The 24,381-nt window shown below is 37.4% G+C and overlaps 1 protein-coding gene across 1 annotated transcript in view; it reads right to left on the bottom strand.

The window, feature by feature from the left end:
* LOC126474680 (uncharacterized) overlaps positions 1-24,381 on the bottom strand; it is a 642,581-nt gene that overhangs the window by 92,441 nt on the left and 525,759 nt on the right. The window contains exons 8-14 of the mRNA XM_050102159.1: positions 21,574-22,713; positions 19,230-19,597; positions 13,948-14,079; positions 9,388-9,687; positions 7,100-7,291; positions 3,706-3,774; positions 547-670 (exon numbers count right to left, since the gene is read on the bottom strand). Of these exons, the coding sequence (XP_049958116.1) occupies positions 547-670; positions 3,706-3,774; positions 7,100-7,291; positions 9,388-9,687; positions 13,948-14,079; positions 19,230-19,597; positions 21,574-22,713 (2,325 nt within the window). The remainder of the gene's footprint in view (positions 1-546; positions 671-3,705; positions 3,775-7,099; positions 7,292-9,387; positions 9,688-13,947; positions 14,080-19,229; positions 19,598-21,573; positions 22,714-24,381) is intronic.

Below are 24,381 nucleotides of genomic sequence, written 5' to 3'. Positions count from 1 at the left end.
TACATGAAGGAGCTTTGACCACCAGCAGCAACATCCTTCCTGTGCTAACAGATCCTGCACTTCATAAATTCTGCAGTTCCAGTTCATGTTGCCAAGAACTCATCAACATGCAGGATTTCCTATGTGTCTCCAAAACATGTCGTCAATCTTTTTCCACATTACTTTACTGTAATACAGACCTCTTAATGATGATGTTGCAGTACAATCTTTCTTCCATAATACCATCATCATTTAACATAGTCCATGATTATAATTCCACATTGTTGTGCACAGATAACTTCAGTATTATTCACCGCAACTACTTGCCTTGTGACGCTAATTACTGCAAGTTCTACCACTATACAGCATTCACTATTACATGTGCTGCTTCACTTATCATGAGGGACAAAGACATTTTCACCAGCCCTTCCGAACAAGGCTATTAGCCTCTCACATTTTACATTTTTTTTAAATGTAGCATTAACACTGAACAAAATATTAAAAAAACCAATGAAATGTACTTCCTCTCCTTTGAAACTGTATATCCAAAATAAATGTAAAAATTACCTTCTCTGTTCCACAAATACTGGAGCTTCCGAGTCACTTAACTCCAGGTCACTGTCAACATGCATCCTGTCTCCCCATGTAGCCTTTAGGTAGGATACTCTTCTCGCATGACGATCTTCTTCACCTATAAGATAACAATATGCTTATTCACCTAAATATATAAACGTAAGAAAATCTCAAGCGTCACTTTTGAAGTTAATTAAGGAAATTACCAGGCTGTAATGATAAAGTACCCCAATAGTGACACAAATAAGCACAGTATAAGTCTACCCACTCAAGTGTTTAGTGGGAAACGAGTGGAAATTGTTATGGGGTACAGTCCAGCACCGGAACGCCAGTCGGAAATGAGAGAGCAGAGAGGGCTGTGAATAAGACGTCAGCCAATTGCACGCTGACCGACCACTCTCTATGACAACAATGCGACAGCTGCGGCTCCTGTACGAAGAGGACATAAGCGCCGTGCCGACTGGCTGTGACCCACTTCTACAGCATCAAGATAAGGCACTTCAAGACCGGTGACTTAGGAATTGTATATACTGAAGAGATTTCTTATTTGCAAGTTGCCATTTGTCTGTGACGCTTCTGTGTTATTGTCAAAGTTAAGTATTGTCATAGTTCATTTCGTAATAAAAATCATTAATACGATTTGTTTGAACTGTTGTACAGCAATCCGAGGCAGCAGGTTTCCTAGACACGCCACGTTAAACAAATAGGCAGGATTAAAAAAAAATTCCTTTGGTAAATCTTTCCAATACATTTTTCCCTATGCTACTTAATATTAAAACAAACACTGGCAGTAAAGTAGATGCAAATATCGGAAAGGGGCAGGAGAAAGAGAAGGGGGGGGGGGGGGGGGGGGGTGGGGGGTGACAGTGAAATGCTGCTACTTAATGCCTGTTAGCACATGAAAAGTAACAGTATTCATTATGAAGAGGCCACTATTGATAAAGTCTTAGAAGACATAGACTCAGTTAGTGCAGTCATTTAGGTATTATGTGAGCCCTAGTAATAAGTATCAGTGACTTCTTACAACTGAGGGAGCAACAGCCAACCGCCTCCAGGACAAAATTTATTTTTTAAATTGATTTTTATCCTTTCCATTTACAACTTGTGTGAGTACAAAAACAAAATGGCAGTTTAATCATAGTTAATTTCTCAAGCTACCTAGAAAATAGTTTTCAACAGCTACTCTTTTTTTTATGTACAAGGTCTGTCAGAAAAGTATCCGTTATGAACATCTGTTGGATCTGAATCTAGCACATTAGCATGAGCCAACCTCGAACTTTCGTTCACACGTGTGAATCTTTTCCCCACATGCTGATAGTGTCAGTTGGGGGCAAGCGGGAGATGAGTGAGATAGTGTGTAGCACTTGAATGGATTTCTCATTGCAAGGGAAATGACACAACAACTGGTGCAGTGCTACTGCATCAAATTTTGACAGAATCTGCGTGACAGCCAGGAGGAAACTATTCGGAAGATTGAGATGGCTTTCGGTGATGAAGCTACAGGCATCACACAGATTAAGGAGCAGTAAAACTGGTTTAAAGATAGCTGCACATCAGTGCAGAGTGAGCCACACTCCGGTAGGCTATCAATGTGCGCCAATAATCAGATCGTTGCCAAAGCAAACACTGTGGTGATGTGGGACTGTTGTGTGAATATCAAAAAAAGTTCCGAAGAGGTGGGCATCGGCACTTTTTCAGCACATTCCATTGTGACTAAAGATTTGGCCATGAACAAGAACTGGCATATCAGTCGCAACAATGTTCCAGCACATTCATTCCTTGCACTTGATTCAGACTTTTTTGTGAAAAAAAAAAAAAAAGTTTCCCAAGCTCCAACAGGCTCCTTATTCCTGATTAGCCCCCTGCAACTTCTGGCTGTTCCCCAAAATCAAGATGCCACTGGAAGAAATGCAATTTCAGACAAGAGAGGACATTATGGCAGCAACAATAGGCAAGTTAAACAGCATTCCGTAAGAGGCTTTTTCAGCGTGCTTCCAACAGGGCAATTCCACTGGGAGAAGTGTATGGAGTCCCAATGGAACTATTTTGATGGTGACTGGGTGTCCAGCGCTCCAGGTAAGTCTGCCTCCCCCCCTGCCAAAGATCGGATACTTTTCTAACAGACCTATGGCTATGAAGATGATCACATGAGTCACTGATTCATTATATTCTGCGAGCCTTACTGTTACAATCTGAGGACACAAACAGACACAGCATTAACCAGAAAGTTTAAGTTACTTAGGGCATTCTATGGTACAGATGTTCTTTCCTAATGAGGAAACCATTTTTCGAGATTACAATGGCATAATGACTTGCCCGAATATGGATTGGCAAACATATAGATCTTTTTTTTTATAATTTTATTTTTGTGATTTAGGACTAAAAACTATGGCGATGTTCATATCTCCCGCAATCCTTTTGTGAGCTGTTATCTTGGTGGTGAGTAAAAACTAAGCAATTTTTTCTGACTTCGCAAGTGGTTACAGTAGTGACCTAACAGTGATGTCACACACAACCAGAGGTGGTAGGGCATTATGCCCAAAAGGTTTATAAAACCACTAAGTTGGTGGTAAGTATGCTTTCAAGGTCCACAAAGAACATACTAATTTTGTGGTAAGTGTACTTCTCTATCATCTTGAATAACTACCTTAGTGGTAAGTATTCTTCCCAGAAACCTAAAAACATTTAAAACAATATTAATTGGCAAGGTGAACCATTTTTCATGGCTCTAAACAAACAAACTGCAATTGGTGCAATAACTACCACAAGATGGCAGAAGTGTACAAAAGTGATAGGACATATTCCCATAAACACAGTGAAGAAATACAGTACAAACCTCATAGCCTGCAAAAGGGTTAAACATTATGAAACACCTATGACACATCAGACAACAAAGTATTTAAGCAGAGTTCTACATTTTCAATAGTAATAACATGATAACTGGCACACAATTCCTCAGCAACAATGCAACAATTAAAGAGTTGTATGCATCCATTTTGTGTGACAATATTTGTAGAACAAACACAAAATGTTACTCCACTGTACTAATTATATCCGTTCTGACTTTCACAATGCTAATAACTGGATGTAAATCAATTCTTCCTAGTACTTATTAAAATTAAAAAGTATTCATGAGTAAATTTCCACAAATACCTATTAGCTCTGTTGCTTTCTGCCTTCTGATGACAACAGGTACGTGAGGGCTAGGGTGGCCTGTGTTACCTTCAAAATAAAGGAAAAAAAACCATAAGATCCTAAGTTAAGCAGTTCAGCACATTATTGTTGAACACTTGACAGAGGATAAATTAGCACACATAATAAAAAGTATAAATATTTTTCTTTCAGCCTATAATGATAAAATGAGACTTTTAGGTACAAGTTTAAATTATTTTGCTGACATGAATCACAATTTTTTTTCTGGCACATAATAAACATTTCCTGCCATAATCACTCTGAATCACATCTGCAACATCCATACCATTTAGTGGAAAAGATATTTCCAACCAGCTAGAATGGCAAGAGTGTATGGCACTGTTACCTGTTAACCTTAGAAAAATCCCAGTTTTTCTGCATTGTATCATTGTCTGATCTTCCACTGATGTGAACACAAAAGACTACCCATTTACAAGGTAGGGCAAAAATATGGACATACCACAAGAAATGCATGCTTGAAGTTAATTACAGATGCTTGCCAAGCTTGCAGGGGGCATTTTGTGTTTGATCACAAATGGAAGCTGTGGAATGTTCTCAATATGTTGCATCAGTTGTGGTCAGACAGTGTTCTGTGTAGAATTATGTCGAAGCTAAGTGAATTCGAACATGGGCAAATTGTTGGTGCTCACTTCCATAATCAAGACAGCCAAAGTGTCTGGCATTTCAAGAGGCACCATATTGAAGACTTCTGAAGATTTCCACCACATACAAGGAAAGCAGACAATTATCATCCACTAAATCACAAAAGGGATGAAAGTGTATGTTGAGTCCTCATGACAAATGATCACGAAGAGGATTGTGACGAAATATAAGGGAACAACAGCTGCAAAAGTTATTGCAGAACTGAATGTTGCACTCAGAAACACTATCAGCCCCAAAACAATGCCCATAAGCTGGGAAAAGCCAAAAAACTTTGACTATGGAGCAATGGAAGAACGCCATCACATCAGATGAGTCTCATTTTATACTGTTTCCAACTTCTGGCACGATTTACATCTGGGATATGTCATACCAAGCCTACAACACAGACTGCTTGCTGCCGTATCTTGGTATTCCATGGGCCCTAATGTTATTACACTGCAAAATCACATCAATGCCAAGGATTATGCGACGATTTTGGCTGATCAGGTCCATCCTATGGTACTGTTCCCCAATCGTGATGCTGTGTTCCAAGATGACAGGGCCCTTGTTCAAACACTCGCATCATCCAAGACTGGTTCTGTGAGCAGGAGAATTAATTGCCACATCTCTCCTGGCCACCAAAGTCACTAGATCCCAAATGATGGAGCTTTTGCTGCCTACTTTGGAGAGAAGGGTGTGTGATAGCTATTTGTCTCCATATCATTACCTAAACTTTCCACTACTTTGCAGTGAGTACAGAATAAACCATACAGGACCTGTATTTATCCATTCTGAGATGACTAGGAAGCTGTTTTGAATGTCAACATTTTTCTACTATGTATTAAGCATGGCACTATGTTGGGTTTTTGTGTTTCCATATTTTTGCTCACCCGTGTATCTCATTAGATGATATCTGTGTCAACTAAACACAAACACCAGATTTACAATTTCAGTTTTTCTACCAATTTAACAATTAAATTTTAATCACAACAATCTGGTTGTGATTCTATCCACATTTAGTGAACAGCATTATTCCCCACATACAATCCTCTCAAACCAGAGCTACTAGAAATACTGTATTAAATTTAATAAACTGAAAAAAGGCTTACATTACTTAAGCACCATCAAAGGATTCATCTATAAAAACACTCCCACCCAAATCCAACCGTACTGCATTGACCTAACTATTGAACCAGAAATCGTATAAAACAGGCCTTGGTACAATCTGCTTACTTATCCAAGCCACTAATTTTAAAAGGTCAATATACCTGTCACAAAGCTAGAATTATGTTGTCTTATGTAGTTATTCTTCAAGCATTTAAATACCTGATAAATAATATACTTTTACAAATGAATAATTAATTATATGTGGGGGTGCAGGCTTTTTAGGTTAATTTCACTGATGAAATCTTCTCAGGTTATCAGCCGAGTTGTGGCTTCATGTTGTTACAACATTTCAATGAGTTTCCAGTGCTTCAAAACATTGCAAGAACATGATGCCATGGTTCAAATGATAACCCAAGAAGATTTTATCACATACTTATATGTTGTACATTTTGATAAGTCAATATTTTATACTACAAATTATGAGACCAGTGGAAAATTTTGGGGAAAACACTATCCTGTGGCAGGGTTTACATAATTTACTTTAAAATGGCAATGACAACTCAGGATTACCAACCCTTAAAAGAGAATCATGTTATAAAGGAAAACATAAGTCTGTGCATGCATGTTCTCTCTCTCTCTCTCTCTCTCTCTCTCTCTCTCTCTCTCTCTCTCCCTCCCTCCCTCCCTCCTCCCCTCCCCCCACTTTCACTCATTCATATAACCACAAAAAATAATACTCTTTCATCTCTGGAGGTCATACACACACAGAAAACTGGCTGAACTTAATTCTTGGCTAGCAATCCATAATCCACTTTCATTGTTGGACTGCTAAACATATAAGCCACAGCAAGCCCATGCATGCAACCAGCACTTTTACAGTAACTTAATAAAAAATACTGCATGCACTTCCTGACTAATGCACAGCACTGAATGACTTTCATGCAATACTAATTGAGTACTCCACAACTATTACACTATGGCAATGTCAGGGAGTTTCGCTTCCCAAGATTTATACACAAAATTTTGGTTAGAGCACATTTGTAAATATGCTACAGCACATGACTGGATTGAGTGGCTGTACCACAGATGACAGGCACTAAGACAAGGACGTGAAATAGAATTATTTCCTACTGTTGGGAGTACACCTCCGTCATTAATCATATATAACATACACCACGAAATTCTTTCTGCAAGCAAATTAAGTTTCGTACACAGAACTCAAATTAAAATTTTGTCAGTGCAACAGTACATAACATTTTTAAAACTGTATTATAAACCATATTAAAGACTTTGTTCTGCATTGTATTCAGATCTACCCCCAAACTTTTTTTTTCTTTAATCTATTAGACTGCTTTACCTTAACAAATGCATGTGCCATACACCACATTCGAACAGAAATGAGGTAAATTATACCTCTAACTTTTTTTTTTCTGTCAGTACTAAAGGCTCTGTCTTCATTTAAACAATTAGTTTTGAAAATTTTGTGCAAGCCTACCAGATGACCAACATAAATTAGGTTCTGGCCATTGCTCAGTGTTAGTAAGGCAACTTAATACTCGGAATGCATGCATCTGTACAAACTGTAACAACAGCTACAAGCCCCAACCTTTGACTGCATCTCCCTCAGCTGCCGGAGCACCTGGACCCATTTCTGCAGGACGTGCAGGATTGGGTATATCTAACTGAGTAGGTCGAGGAGGGGATATTTGAGAACACACAGAAGAGACTACAGGATGTCCTCCCTCCTTCTCGGTCACAGACTGTGGTGTCTGGTGTGTTATGAGCCTGTTGGGTCGTTCTGGTAGCAAAATACACATAAGCACAAGCATAAAATAAACAAGGTTAACTAAAGAAAATAAATTAACACATGTACAAAGTGCTATCAAAAAAAATCTGAAACTGTGGGTGCAGTGAAGGCACTATCAATAACTGTGTGCTAAAGGCAAATAACTCTACTGCAGCTATCTCAGTTATAGCCTTTCTTTTTCATTCATGCATTTTTATTGTTCTGCATACACACTGTTCATAGTTTTCGACGAGACTGTGAACATGTGATGTTACCTATCACAAATCATGCGGGAGAATTGAAAATGAATGAAGTGGTGTATCTGCTTAGCTGAGAATTCAATGAGAAAGGATGGATAAAAATATTTTGTTTAGTTTTGCGTGTACTGGAGCTTTCCTTGTACACTTACTCTGTTAAAAAACTGAAAGTTAAATAAAACTGCTATGCTTTTGTGAGAGCTATGCTGAGAATGACATGTTGACACAATTACATGCAGAAATTCAACAAAAAATTACGTACTTAAAGAATAGCATTGCAAAAGCACCAAAAGCTGCTGTTATGCATATTTATTTATCGACAACCGGCTTTGGTCAAATGGCTATCTTCAAGTCAAAGGTATCATTAAATCAGGTTAAAGGAATGATCCTTGACATTAAATATACAATTATCAGTTGCAGCATCTGCCTTTTAATCTGATGTAATGATATTCATGATGAAAATCATTCCTTGACCAAAGCTAGTTTTCTCTCTCTCTCTCTCTCTCTCTCTCTCTCTCTCTCACACACACACACACACACACACACACACACACACACACACACACACACACACACACACACACACAACAGCAGCTTTTGGTGGTTTTGCAATGCCTTTCATTAAGCACAGTGAAGCAGTGCAGCACTGTTTACAAAGAACAAAGAATTATTTAACTTCATTTTACAAAGACATGTGATACATCCAGAAACAAAATTATGCCACTCAGAATTTAAGAAAAACTATTTCACAGAATCACATCACAAACGATAAGGCAGCACTTTGTGTTTACTCAGAGACTACAGACATATCAAATAATACAGAAGAAAAATATAGCTTTTTCTTATGTATATTATGTTGTACAATGTCTCAGAGGTACACTGGCACAAATTTATATAAATAACTGGAGGGTAGACCTGATCATAATGAGAATTTAGACAAATTGCTCATCTTATCAAAAATTTTCAAAATATTCTTCATCAATCAGTACAGATAATGGGTGAAAGAGAAGGAAATGTGGCAGTGGCATACCTCTCCTCAGTGTCTCATGAAAAAACAAAGACATGTAATACTGTTTATAGTGAGCCTTCCATCACTTGAGACTGTGAATGTCAGTGTTTCCATCCCCCACTACCAACACCACATGTATAGGTTATGTGCCAACAGCTGAGTTTCACAATTACAGTTGCAACTAACAACAGCACAAAAAACAACACTATACCGCACAAACATCTATCAAAAGTAGTATGATATGCCAGTAACCATTTGACACAATTCACCAAAGACTGATATTGACACTACCTCAATATGAGCATTTATGAACACTGATCCCAACATTAAAGTATCATTGAGTGACAAGTGAGAGAAGTAGTTTAAAATGATTTAACATTCCAATAGCACATATGAGTGCAGAATTTCTGGAAATACTGGAATCAAGAAAGAAAAATAAAAGAATAATGTGCAATGAATTGTAGATAGTGAAATGATTTTGTAGAAACATTGATATGAAAAATCTGTAAAAGCATTTAAAGAAAGTCTAGTGGTGACAATGCAGTGAAAGCTTTTGCAATGGTGTAGGAAAAACAATTTGTTTTCCCAATGGCATTGGAAATGTTTGCATTTTTAGTGGAAAGGTTATGGTGGATGTGTGAATTTTTAAAATATATGGTCAAAATGTGCAGAACACATGGATAAAGAAACATATATACAAGCAACCAGGAAAAATAAAAAGAGGAAGCAAGTCTATTTTGAGAAACCCAAAAATGCTACAAGCACTCTCAACTTCTCTGAAGTGACATCTTAATACACACGGTAAATGTAAACAACTAACACAATCTGAACTATAATCATACCTGTACCAAATGGTGTCCTCACAGCAGCCAAGTAAGAATCCTGTCTAACAGCACGATGTCGAGGTGGCTCCTCTCCAGCATCCCATTCCAAGTTTCTATCCTTGTCATTAATGTCCTTGTTCTGTTCTTGAATTCTGTCCCACAGCTTCTCTCTATCCCTTTCACAACTACGGCCCCTTGCTGCCTCATCTTCCCATCTTGGTGAAGCTGTTGCCATTCGATTTCGAGCTGCAGCAGCCCACGATTCAGCTGAGTTGGACCGTGCACGTAAGCGCACAGGTGGTTCATGACTAGGTGGTTCTGTGAAGGGGGCAGAAAAAAAGTACATTTTATCTCTCACGAAACAGAAGGAAAAGTTTTGTTACATAGATGAATGAATTATACAAATTTCTTGAAATTTTGTTTCGAGACAAAATATCAAATAAAAAATTGAGTTCAGACACACATACAATGTGCAGTCTAATTCTGAGAAGTTAATGGGTGTTTTATTATTGTCAGCTGATGGCGAGTTCCCTTGTACAACCAGTTGCTACATATGAATCAGAAATGTGGACAATGACAGAAGCAAATATGAAAAATCTAAGGTAATTCGAAAGAAAAACCATGCAAAAAATTTATGGATGTGAGAGCTTAAACAAGGGAAAGACATCATTAAATTTATTAAATCTCAAAGAATAAGCTGGTCACGGCATATGGAGAGGATAACAGAGGACAGGATGCCAAAATGAATCATGAAAGGCAGGTTGTATTCCAACAGAAGGAAGGACTGACCAAGAGCTAGATGGCTGAACAATGTGTTGGTTGACATTACCAAGATGGGGATCTGAGGATGGAAGAGGAAAGCAGAGAACAGAGTTGTAAGGGGAAAGGAAAGTTGATGAGGCCAAGTCCCATCAAGAGCTGTACTGCCAAAAAATAAGAAGGAGCTGATTGTGAGGTAGCACTCCAACAAGCTGCTGAGGGAAATCTGAACCACTTCAGAGACCACTATAGTGTGAAAATTTAATAGAATACACATACTACGCAGAAGACAGGTCAGCCTTTCACTTTGATCACTACTACATACTGAAGAGTGTGATTGTGACACACACCTAATAATCCAAAATCTCTTACCTCACATACTCAATTATCATTGTAAGATGGTGTGTGTGTGAGTGAGAGACAGAGAGAGAGAGAGAGAGAGAGAGAGAGAGAGAGAGATTGTTTTTATGTTCATGTGTTGTTTCAGTTCTGAAGGAGGATCCATCCAAAAGCTAGCAGAGTTTTTAGTTAGTTTGTGTGTGTTTCAATCACTACAGCCACAATTATAAGTTCATTTCTTTCATTACTTATATTCCAAAAAGGGCCTTCCACTAGTAAACGGCACCCTTCTGTTTCCCTACATTATTCTAAAACGTTATTTTGATGTTCAGATTGTCTGATCACACGAAAAGTGAAGAAAAAAATCTGCACCATCATTGTATTTTAGTTGCATATATTGAACTACAAATTTCAGTGGGGAACATGTAATTCACTCATTACACAAGAACAACAATTACAGCTGTATCCCTGTTCGGCCTTTATCACACTTCACTTCAAAAGCATGTATACAGTGTAAAACAACACATATGACAATGACATCTACTTTTAACCACATCACTGAAATTAGTGTGGTGGTAAGAATAACTCTTCGTGTAAATAAGACGTATGAATTAGTGACACACAGATGAAACTGGTGATGATATAAATTATTTTCAGAATAGGGTCACTGTGAAAGAATGTAATACTAGTGAACAAGAGAGTCTAAAATATATCCACCTTTAACTTTATACAAAATTATTTTCCATATTATACTTAGTAAGTGAAGATTTAAAGTTTAACAACCGATTTTTTAAATTTTGAAATATACGAAAATCATTGTCAGTGCACTGCTGTCCAGAAGCAGTTTTGTTTTTACACACACACACACACACACACACACACACACACACACACACACACACACACACAGAGAGAGAGAGAGAGAGAGAGAGAGAGAGAGAGAGAGAGAGAGAGAGAGAGAGAGAGAGAGAGAGACAGAATTTATCACCATGCATTACGTGCTTACATTCTAACACAACATGCAGCTCTTAGTGAGAATACAAATGCAAATCACAGTTACTGCATAACATTGAAAAACCTACAGTATTAGTAGAAACTGACAAGTTTTTACTGGAAACTGAGAAGAAAGTTAATTACAGGTCTAGTGGTTCATGTCACTGAGTAGAAGTCCAGAAATTCCAAGTATAATCTCAGTTTTCCTATGATTTTGGAGAAGTCTTTTTGCTCTGATAATCGAAGGTCTCAGAAATGATCAGTCTCCATATCACAGTGTCAGTGCTTCATTAAGGGTAGTAGATATAATTAAGAAGTGTCAATTTATCTTTGTGACAGAACTGCCCCTGAAAACTGGAGAATTAGCATCTGTCAAAGACTTGGGGTGGTAGAAGGCAATGGAAACCAATGCATTACAATTACAGCATTTATGTACAGCATATGCAGTCTTCTCAATCTGCGTCTCATAAGAAATAGCTTCCTTTTCCTATGCTAAATTTAGATTATATGAGATTACTGAAAGGAAACGAGAAAGAGGGAAATTACTTCAAGCACAGGATCTAATGCGTAATTTATCAATTGCTGTGGTGAAAATTTTCTGGATCTATAATAAATTTGAGAAACTGTAATGCACAAAAATCTTGGTTTTCAATTAAATCACCTTGAATAATCAATGACAGACCCATTATTCTGAGAATTCCAATAAATTCATACTGAACCCATCCGTGCCACATTCAATGCTCATATCACTTAATGAATACACGAAAATAGGAAAAATATCTCATGAATTTCTTAGCTTTCTTAGGTATTCAATAATAGAAAAGACAAATGGCAGATCACTCTGCCTAAGGCAATACGCAGAGAAAAATCCATGAAATGAAATGGAATAATTAAAAAAAGAAAAGAAAACAGAAGACAAGGCGTATCAGAAATATGCAAAGGCCTGAAAGGCATATGCTGGTGACATCACAAATTGTGATTATAACCTAGTAACTATGAAAAGGAAGTCAAAGATAAATAGAATTAAAAAATACTATACCAGAAAGTAACACTGACAAATTGAGTAATGTACTTTGAAATTATTGAAACTGATACCCACCAGACTGAGCACAACACTTCCCACAATTTAACCAAAAATGAAGTTTAGTATGTTAAAAATAGAAATAATTTAGGCCAGAGAATCCATTGTTGATGTATGATACATACAGACAAAAGCACATGTACATAACTGTGGGAATAAAAAATAGTGGAAACAAATCTGACAAACAGCATAAAAAAATACAAATTTCAGAACTGATAAGAGAGAACTGTTGAGAAAGTAGAGAATACTGTCTTGTGGAGGAAGAAAAAGCTGACATGGAAGAAATAAGAGATTCAGTTTTACAATTATACAGTCCTGGAAAATATGAAGCCAAGCATTATAGATAAAATACCTTCCAAAACAGACACAGAGTGATACTAGACCCACATTGTTAGTCAATCTTGCAACCAAAATCTATGAAAGAGGGACACACTATTATCTTGCTACCACAGGAGGCATTAACCAATAAACATTACACCTAGTGTGTAAAAATCTAGGGATTGGCAGAATTCTTACAATAAATAAATATAATGAAGATGTCAAAAACAATTAAGACAGGTCAGTGATTTATTATCACTGCTATTTAACTTTTACACCATAGATGCAAATAAAGGAGTGAATAAAAATTCAAACGTGGATTAAAGTAACTGGTGGATTACAGCAGGAGGAGGCAAGCAGTAGATTAACTACTAAGTTGAATGTACAGACTACTTAACAGCACTTTAAACAAGGGACACAAGAAATGAATGAAAATCAGAGGTAAGAACACCAATCATCAAAACAACATAATTTTTTTTAAAAACACAGCGTTGACTAGTAATAAGTCTTCTGTGATTAAGTTTGCCTGTTATACGCACATGGGAAGTAGAAATTGAAGAGGTACTAGTGACATAATGAGTGACAAAAAATGGATCATGGCAATTCCTTCCTCAGGACATGGAACCACAAGTAAGGTTGGCTGATCGTACTTTCATCAACACCCCACCCTCCTCCCCCCTCCCACTCCCAAAGTAACTATACAGCTATGTATTGCAAGCTGTGAACAGCCAGTCAAATGTTCTCTCCATGAAGCACTATACCAAATGACCCATCGTCTGTAACCTAAAAAGATGTCCAATTTGTTCAGCCTGTTGTGATTACATGGCAAACTAATACAAATGACACCAGACTCAACAGAAGCAAACTTCAATTTTTACTAAGCATGAGAAAAGAGACCATTAACAGCAAACACAAACATTATGTATACTGGCTGTTATATCATATTAAATTGACACAGAAAAATAACAGATAGGGCATTCCAGTGGCCATACATTAGAACACAGGTACAGGGAATTTCAAAAGCTGTTTCTCATGACAATTCTAGCACAGGACACACTGTGTTAAATGTTAGGTGACACACTTGATACCTGGAGCAACATTAAACTGCTTGAAATCACAAGGAGGTTCACAGTGTAGCTTTGTACTGCCTACTAAAATCATACGGTTGCCTGAGACCCCCGTGTTGATTAATTCACCGTCTTTCTTCTTCTTAGAGAGTTCTATGCATAGAACAAGACATCATGTAAATTGAGAATCAGATTTCATACTTAAAACAACACAAAATGTATTCAACTATTGCCACATAATTGAATAATAATGCCATTTTACTCACTCATAATATTTAATCAGAAAAGCTGACTATTTTAAACTATTAGAATTAAGAATGGACATGAAAGTATTTAAAGTGTGTCACAGATACTATATTTAAAATGAGTTGAGTGTCTATCATTGCTATCAGTGAAGAGTCAACAGTCAAAAGAATTAACATAGTATAGTTAATTTCCTTCATTGAGAGATATGAGAATTATTTCAAGAAGACAAGTACAAGTCACTACTTAAATTTAAGATAAAAATTTTACAGACATGGTTCACTCTTCCTTAAAACCATCTAGCAAGTATAATATTATTCGGAAGCCTGTGTTCTCCAAGGGCTTTAAACAGAAATGAGAAAATTAAATGACAAAACCCCATGAAACTAGAAATCTTCATTATGCCTCATCTGCCTTTACCATATACAGATATTTTAGTTTCTTCAGCCACAAAATTTTTGAGTTTTCTAAAAAAGAAATCAAGTTGAACAACTAAATGTCCAAATTTATTATAAGTAGGGACAGGAAAACTTCATGTAAATGATAAAATTAAAGATAACACAAAATTTGTGATTTTTAGTGACCAATGGCAAAACAGACAGTTTTAATGAAAGGTTACTAACTTTGGCATTTTCCCTATACATGTGTACAAATGTCTTGAATTTAAGGGCAGCAATTTATTAATATTGATAACTGATAATCGCTGAATGCTGCTGAATTTTGACTGTTTTCTCAACACTGAGAATTGTGTATAGTCTTAACAGTCTATTTCCTGAGAATAACGATGGCCTCAGTAGCTATAAATAAGAAAGCAACCATAAACTCTCTGCTTCAAAAGATCTCTGTCCCAGCAACAGTTTCAGTAGCTGACATGAAATTTCCTGACACATTTGAATCTATCATAAAAAAGTTACACAATTTTGAGAATGTAATAGAATAAATCAATTAAACTAGATATTTCCATAATAAGCAAGTGTAAATATGAAAAACACTAAATATGGATGTCACTTTTCTTGTGCAAACATGGTGTCTGATAAACATTCAATGTAATTTAGGCCCTAGTCTATGCAACAAGTCACAAAGACACCACAAATGTCATTCATGAAAAAGTAAAGATAATATTGCATTAATATTGATATAAATGTTCTTGTCTTCTGTTTTACAATCAGAAACAAATTTGCAAGAGATCACTGAATGGGCGCTGTGCTGATTTATGCGTTTGTGAAACTAAGTGCCGTATTTGGCACATTACAAAAATATGTAGTTTAACTGATGCACCAGATTAGAGGTCACTCCAAACAGCATTGTTTTTGTTGTTATTTGTTGGGCAAAAATATCGGGAAGCCCAATATTACCATATAAAACCATTACTGCTTTTCCACGTTAAAATTGAAGCTTCATTATTGAGGGAGAATGAATTTTTGGAGAATTGAGAAATATGAAGGGTCGAATACTTCAAGCAGAGGTGAAGAAAACACCAGTTTGCACCTTCAAATTAAGCTAGCAACTCTTATGGCCACAGATCCAAATAATCAATGTCGATCATTCTAACTTTTTGTTTCAGTCATGAGGTGATAAAGAGTTCAATTAATATTAACATGGCAAAAAGATTTCTGTGTACCTAGAACTTCATTACTTAGTGGAAAAGCAACTTTCCATACCCACAGAATATGTGGACATCAAATGTCTGTTGTTGTGCTGAAGGCAGTTTGTCTTCCATGTTTAAATTCAGACTCTGTGTGGTTGTTTTCAAACCATAGTAAAATGCTGACAGATAGGAGGCATAATATCGCAGAAGAAACCTTTAAAGTTACGACAATTCTTGATTTTGAAAAACTTTGAAGAGGGTATTGCTGCAAAGTTAACTGATTAGACTTAACAGGTTTAATGTAAATGATTTCTTTTTGGATAATGTAAATAAATGTGATCCATGATGTGAATAAATAAAATGTAATTAATTGGTATACTTTTGTTTTCAACATAGCACAGAAGAACAATGAAATAAGAAAAAATAAGAACATAAAGTACTTCAAAAAGAAGCCGTCAGAAACTAATACCATAACTGACAAAAAAGACAAAATCTGAAGCAAATAACATAAAAATTGGAAAAAATTAAAACCAAAATTGGCAAAACCTATCACCAAAGCTGACCATACAATCAAACAATTTTTTTCCTGTCCCTAATTATAAACTGTTACTGAATTCAGCCTGAACAATTTTGCTGTAACAAATATATAACACTGCCAAAATTTTATCTGTTACTCCTGTCTCGATGCACTATCTTTGTGCTTTGTGAACATGCTGTTTTGTATTGATGGAGTCAGTCATCACCAAAAGTATCAACAATATTCTCAAAAGCTTTGTTTTCATCTACAGTGAAAACATGCCACAAGGGTGATTAAATGAGAACTGAAGAAAATGCCATTCAGTTACCATATGGTATGGTTTACATTTTCAGGTGCCAAAAATGTCTAAATTAATAAAAAAAAATGCTAATGTTTGTATAAAATGTGGGTATGTCAAACTGCATAGTGACTTTAATATTATTGAGTCCTACACCAAAAAAATATTGCACTCTTTCAGCTGTCAAGAGTTGGCTATAATACCCCTTGAACAGTTGGAAAAAAGGAACACAATGAGCAAGACTGAATGTGGAAACAAGATACTCTGAACTTCAGAATTTTGGGACCAAGAATGGGTGAAACTGAGGACAAGAAACATAAATGCCATAACAGTGTGAACACAAAGCATTCAACAAATTAAATAAGTGAGGAAGAGAACCAGTAAATAAAATCTATTCTGATATGTCAATAATGAAAAATTTTCCACATTTCAATAATCCACCCAGAGCCACTCTTTAATAACAAAAACAGTATGTACTTCTGTGTATTATTTCTTAGCAATTAATTCCCCATTTGTTAACAATAACTGAATTAATATATTTTCTACAGTTATGTTGGGAGTCACATTATGTACTGTATGATGTGCATAAAACACTGTTCAAATTATAGCTCCTGTCTCAAGTCAAGAAATCAATACGAAATAAATAAAACCTTGTTCAGTAAATCTGAGCCACACTTGGAAGCATAAAAGACAATTACAGAATGAAAATGAAATTACGCAATGTAGCACACGACAAAATTCATCTCATATCAATAACAGTGCAAGCAGGTGTATGGTAGTTGGAGCTGAATCTCACAGGCATGTTGTTTTAATTTATTATTTCTTTGTTAATAATTTTATTTGCACCAAATTTTGCTGGCAATATCAACATATATTACTGAATGTAACTGCAACTTATAGCATTGTATGACACACAGTTCAGGAGATATGAGTCTATGACTATGGGCCAATGCCCAAGTGAGACCCAAGCCTGTCTCAGAATTGTAAATCTCAATCAAACAGGAATGTATGGCAGTAAGAAGAGAAAGGCAGCCTGACGAACGACTTCCAAAATCAAATACAAATTACAGAGGGTTTGTGCATCACACTATTAGGATGAAACCTCGCTTTCCAGTCAATACCATTTTACATATCTTTAAGCACTTTTTAAATGTATGTCTACAATTCAACAAGCAAATTAGTCCTCCCACCACAATATCTCCCTCATCACAAACAACAGGCAGTTAATATGATAAAATACACTGAGGCAACAAAAGTCATGGGATACTTCCTAATAAAGTGGTGGACCAGCTTTTGCCTGGTGTATTGCAGCAACTTGATGCAGCACAGACTCAAAAAGTCGCTGGAAGCCCCTGCAGAAATACTGAGCCATGCTGCCTCTACAGTCGTCCATAACTGCGAAAGTGTAGCCAGTGGAGGATTTTGTGCATGAAATTACCTCTAGAGAATGTCCCACAGATGTTCGAATATAAGTTGGGAAATCTGGGTGACCAAACCATTACCTCGAATTGTCCAGAACGTTCTTCAAACTAATCACAAACAATTGTGGCCTGGTAACATGGTGCATTGTCATCCATAAAAAATACCATCACTGTTTGGGAACAAGAAGTCCACGAATGGCTGAAAACCGTCTTCCAGCAGCTGAATAAAACCATTTCCAGTCAATTATTGATTCAGTCGGAGTGGAAATGCCTGGGCATGCCACGTAAACACAGCCCACAGCATTATGGATCCTCTACCAGCTTGCACAGTGCCTTGTTGACAATCTGGGCCCACAGCTTCATTGTGTCTGCACCTCACTCAAATTCTACCATCAGTTCTTATCAACTGAAATCAGGAATCATCTGACCAGGCACAGTTTTCCAGTTGTCTAGAGAGGCATTGCAGATGAAGTTGTGCTGCTAAAAAAGGCACTCACATTGGTTGTCTTCTGCCATAGCTCATTAATGCCAAATTATACTGCATAGTCCTAACTCATTCATTCGTCATACATCCCACACCGATTTCTGTGGTAATTTCATGTAGTGTTGCTTAGCTGTTTGCACTGACAACTCTATGCAAAAGTCGCTGCTCTCAGTCATTAAGTGAAGGCTGTCAGCCACTACATGTCTGTGGTGAGAGGTAATGCCTGAAATTTGGTTTTCTTGGCACACTCTTCACACTGTGGATCTCAGAATATTGAATTCCCCACGGATTTCAAAAACGGAATGTCACTTTAATCAAGCTCCAACTACCAATCTGCGTTCAAAGTTTGTCAATTCCCATCACGCAGCCACAAAAACATCGGAAACCCTTTTATTAATCACTTGAGTAAAAACGACAGCTCCGCCAATGCGCTGCCCCTTTATACCTCGTGTATGTGATATTACCACCATCTGTACATGCACATGTCACTATCCCATGACTTTTGTCTACTCAGTATGCCAAAGAACAATTTCTGCATAAGAGGATAACAACTAGCAAGAGCATCACATGGAGAAAATGTATTTCTCTGAAATAAAATAATATTTTTACCATAAAGTTATCAAAATACACAGGAATGTAAGCAACTGTAAGTTATAATAAATTTAAAGGGACACTTCTTCTGGTCAGCATTCAAAGCACAGATTAATGCATCACATACTTTGTTTAGTATTCAATAGCACATTCGAACATACCAGCACTCTCTAGTGATCTGCTCTCACGGGTGGTACGTCTCGATTCTCGAGATTCCCTGGTTACTGCAGATGACGAAGGAGGAGAGGCTGTCGAACGCGACTCAAATTCACGCTTTCGCACAGCCACATTTGGTACACTCTTCTTGGCAGATAGACGAGCCAATTCACTGCGGTACAAGCTGGTGCGGTCCTCCGCCAGAAGGCCTTCTTCAAACTGCCTTGCTCGTTGGTAAACAGGTTGTAATTCAGGCTCAGGAGAAAGCCTTTGCCATTCCGCCACATTTTCCTTCTGCTGAGGTTGCACTTGTTGCATACGTTCACAGGACCTCTCACGCCTAGGTCCATCCTCTGTGGGTCTTGAAATGGATCTAAGGAAACAGTGAAAGTGGGACAATAATTAACCAACGTTCTTCACTGAATAATCTACAGCCATAAAATGACACTGTATATTTCTACTTAGTTATTCACTCTGGAGTGACTTCTTAAACTTATAGTAATGGTTTATATAAAAGACATAAAATACAAATAGCCTAGTTAATGATGAAGTTAAAATTAAGTTTAGAAAGATAAAAATTTGCTCCATGTAATAACACACTATTTTTTCATATGCTACGCATTTGAACATTTTCATTAATAAATAGTGTTAACCTGCAGTTGTGCACTCCATTTTAAGTTTTATTTGTTGTATATGTGCTTCTACAGGTGTATCACTTATTAAATTACTTCATTTGTCATGCTACCCATGAAATAGAGATGTATCTACTAACCAGAGCACGTATCACTGTTAGTGCCAATCAGAAGGAAATGAGAGGTAAATCTATCAATTGCTGTAATTTAGTTTGCAAATTTGTAGAAGAATATAGCCAGTCGTGCTTCTCTTAAATGTTTAATTGTTCGAATTTGTACATAGTAGAGGTAAAACTGTCATCAAATCATAGGATGGTTTGAGCACCAATGTTTTTATTAGGCATGGTCTTATTTGAGGTGGTATGCCCTTGCCTTCCTCCCATGTTTCAAATCACTAACCAGCAAGGTGTGGGGATGGGGAGAGGGGTGCTTCAGTCAAATTTTGACTCCAAACCACAGTGCAACTAAGCATCTTTTCACACACATAGATCACCATAAGAAAAGAAAGACATGGGATGTAGTGTGGGATGGATATAGATGGAGAGGGAAATAATCAGTGTTCAACACCAGCTGTAAGTTGTACTGTTTATGATCAGCCAGCTTTGAGAAGCTGTATAGCGCTTTGGCAGTAGCAGAGTGTATGGACTGCTCACTGCAGCAACTGAAGAGCACAGGCATTGCCGACTTGGCCATTGTACCTTGTGAAGACAACATCTAGGCACTCATCATTCTGCCAACAAAATAAAGGGTGACAGAAATGAGGCTGAAAAACGATGGTTTCAATGTGAGGGCCTATAAAGTTACCACGAGCCCATTGCATTCAAATGAGGAACTGCAGAGTATTTATAAACTGCATGTTGCCTCGTTTTTGCTTAGATTAATGTAACAGCACTACTGAGATACTGAGAAACTCCCTGTAAAGGAAAGCCAGTCTTTTTGACCAGCCATATAAAAAAAAGGGGATACACCTTTCTGGGTCAGAAAGACTAAATGTAAATTTAATCAGATATTATAGAGAACATAATAAGGTCCCAGAATTATTCACCACTGACAATATTAAAGTTTATGGTAAAGATAGTTTAATTTGATATTAGTGATAGTGAAATCCAATGTTGCACATGAAATACATATGAAAAAGAAAAACTGAATGACAATGTGGCTTATGTTTTTCTGTCAACAACTCTGACAAATGTAGTAAACAATATACTTATGGTGGTTCTCAATAACATTACAAATACAGAACAATGAACAAAAGCAGACAGTGGGCATACAGTCTACATTACTTTAAAGTAACTGTTCAAGTAATGAATAACTTACTACTTTCCTCTTTAAATCATATTAGCTTCCAGAATGAGATTTAGCTTTGAAAGATGATAACTTAAAATTTTCACTAGTGTGTTTCTTTAACATACAATCCTGTGTCTAGTCCGTGATTTGTTCACCTCCCTATCTTTCTCAGCCATATTTAAGTTCTCTACTGCCACACAAGTATGATCCATAAACATAATCTATAAAAATTACTTTAAGAATAAGACAAGGCATACACTAACTGTATCAGCCACCAAATAATCATACACTGTGTTGACGAATAACTAAAATCTGTTTTAAAAAATGAGGTATAACTGAATACGTAATTTCTTTGAAGTCTGTTAAATAGCTTTATCACTTATTTTCAATATGCAGTTAAACAACAGGTGATGGAAGGTGTGCAACTTACCTCTGATCTGGCTGCTGGAGATTCTGGAATGCAAATTCTGACTGAGAATTGGCAAATTCTCGTCTGCGGTCAATGGCAGGTATGTTTTCATGAATGCGTGTCAGTGTAGTCACAAAGGGTGTCTTGCCCGTTCCAGGTCTGTTTGCAGCAGGAACACTTCTCACTTGAGAATTTGCACTCTCAATGGGCACCACAGGACTGTACGGTAACTTTGCACTGAGAGAGTTATGTTGTGACCTATTTACACTCCTGTCCTCACACGGTTCAGATGACGCTCTTTCAAATGGCAGTCTGTGCTCTGCCACACTACGGTTACTGCTGTCCTCACTACCACATGCCGAAGACTGCCGCTCAGCATCCACATCAGACTTAACACGACGGAGACTCTGATGCAAGGGTCTCACATGATTAACTCTTGCACCAGCGGTTCTCACTGGGGATTCCTGTCTTTCATCACTAGGTGGAGCAATTTGTGATGGTAGTGACGAAGCAGAATTAGTTGGTGGCCACACTGGACGTTGAAATTTCTGTGGTCTGGCATAGAATTCCCTAGCAATAATTGCCCTGCTTTGTGAATTCTGGGCTGCAGTCTGTGGATGATTTTGGTAACACTGATTTTGCTGCTGCTGTTGGTACTGAAGTTGCTGCTGTTGATGAATTTGTTGTTGGTGATGGAGGTGGTGTTGCTGCTGATGATTATGATGGAGCAGCTGCTGTTGCTGTTGTTGTTGCTGCTGCTGATGATGATGCTGTTGCTGATTTCTGACCACATTTTCAAGGACACTCCATGAAATGGGTTGATTAGGCCGCCTCAAAAATTCTTCTTTCTGCTCAAAGCTCTTCCGTATCCTGTCAATGATAATTGAATCATCACTGCTGCGTCCCCCTGTAAGCGTAGATGTAGATCCGTACAGGCTGTCTTTACTATCCGAAGGTGTAAGATAGTCTGTACTTGGAAGAGAGCTAGATGACTCTCTGCGACTGCCTCCTCCACCCCCTCCCCCTCCCCCTCCGCCATCTCCACCGTCCAGGCTTCGCCGGCAACCAGGCAGCTGAAGATAGCTATCCTGACTACCGAAATGCTGACTTTCTGGAACTTGTGAGGAAGGATTCTCTGGTCCTACCCTGCTGTTTGTTGCCCTGTGGAAATAAAGTATTCATTAAAGTTACAGCAAGGACCAAGCAATTCAAAATGGGTGAATTAATTACAAGAATATTTTAATAACTGTATAAGGAAGATCAAGCATCCTGGAAACTGATACACAAAGTGACGAAGAAAAGATAATGAACAACAAAAAGGTACAAGAAACTGATATGTCAATAACCTGAGAAAAAGAGATCTTTAATGATATTCTGTGAGACTCAGACAACATAGATGTAAAGGCACTGACAGGCGCAATGTACACACAAAACCTTGAAGATGAACTGACAAAGGTAAGCTTTGAATGTGACTTTATATTACTATTCAGGACAGGATCAATGGGAGGAAAGGTGGTCTATGAAGTTATTGAAGTGAACCTTCATGTTAGAACAGCTCTCATGAAATGACACAAAGTATATCTCAGATTTTGTTCAGTTTCAGTGAAAGACAACTTAGTAGTGACACGGTGCGTGAAATGCCAAGACTTTAGTCATCTGGCAAAATATTGTGATCAACATGCAGCGATTTATGGACACTATGAGGAAGGAAGTCACAGTAGAAAAAGACAATAGTAAAATTGTGTTCATGTCGTATAAATATACCGAACAGATCAGCGACAGATTTATGAAAGTATAGGGAATGTGACATCTCTGCAGGCTGGAAGAGCCAATGACTTGCTACACCTGGTAAAGAATATGTACCCAAAAGGAGAGTATATTACTTTTCCTGAACCTGGTATCATAGATAGGATCCATCTTAAAGTGAAAAATTTGCCAACAGAAGTGGAACACTGATGACTCTACTGAAACAGGTTTCTGCCAGCAGGAATTAATTATATACCTTCAATATGTTGTACAAGCAGTCTGTCATCAAGGATGGTCATGTAGCATGGGATTGCATTCATCCTCAATTAACGTAAATATAGTACAGCTTAATACCATCAGATGTGCCAGTGTACTACATGAGAATAGAAAAGTGGCAGAAGAGTTCAAGTTAGTACACTGTTCTTGGAGACAGGAAAGGTTTAAAATATGTCAAAAACTGTCCAGACAGTCTTCCAAGGGCAACGTCCTATGGCAGCAATAATACTATTTAACAAGGCTGCTGCAGTGATAAAAATTTGACAGTATTGTACGGAACATGTAACCTGTGTGGAAATGTTAAACAGAAAGGAGAGTTACATCCTTATTTCCATGTATTTTCAATTCAGTGATGATATGGATGAGTATCAGCTATGGGTAAAGGATATTGGTCACCTAGAGAAAAATAAGCCTCTTGCGTCTACATCACTGACGCAAAAGCGAAGTCAGTGTTGTGACGTAGCCGCCTAACTATTGATTGTGGAAGGAAACCAGAAGAAACCATCATAGAACTGAACCTGAAGGAATTGAACACACCTCACCATCTGCCACCCTAGGAAGGGAGGGTTGGAGCATTGTCACAGACAGATGTCAATCTGGCATATACAACAGAGGCATGCCATGTGAAATGTTGAGCATGAAATGACATCGCATCATCATAATATCACACACTACATCACCACTAAAAGGGAATTCCAAACACTACCAAAAATGTGCTTGCAAGGCCCAAATACAACATCAAGGAGGCTGTGAAGAACTAAGAAGTGTGTTTCAGTGTCTCAGAAGTCTATTGCTCATCAATTATGT

This window comes from Schistocerca serialis, chromosome 4 (genome assembly GCF_023864345.2).
Source record: "Schistocerca serialis cubense isolate TAMUIC-IGC-003099 chromosome 4, iqSchSeri2.2, whole genome shotgun sequence".
Lineage (NCBI taxonomy): Eukaryota > Metazoa > Arthropoda > Insecta > Orthoptera > Acrididae > Schistocerca > Schistocerca serialis.
This window is presented reverse-complemented; position numbering and strand designations above follow the sequence as displayed.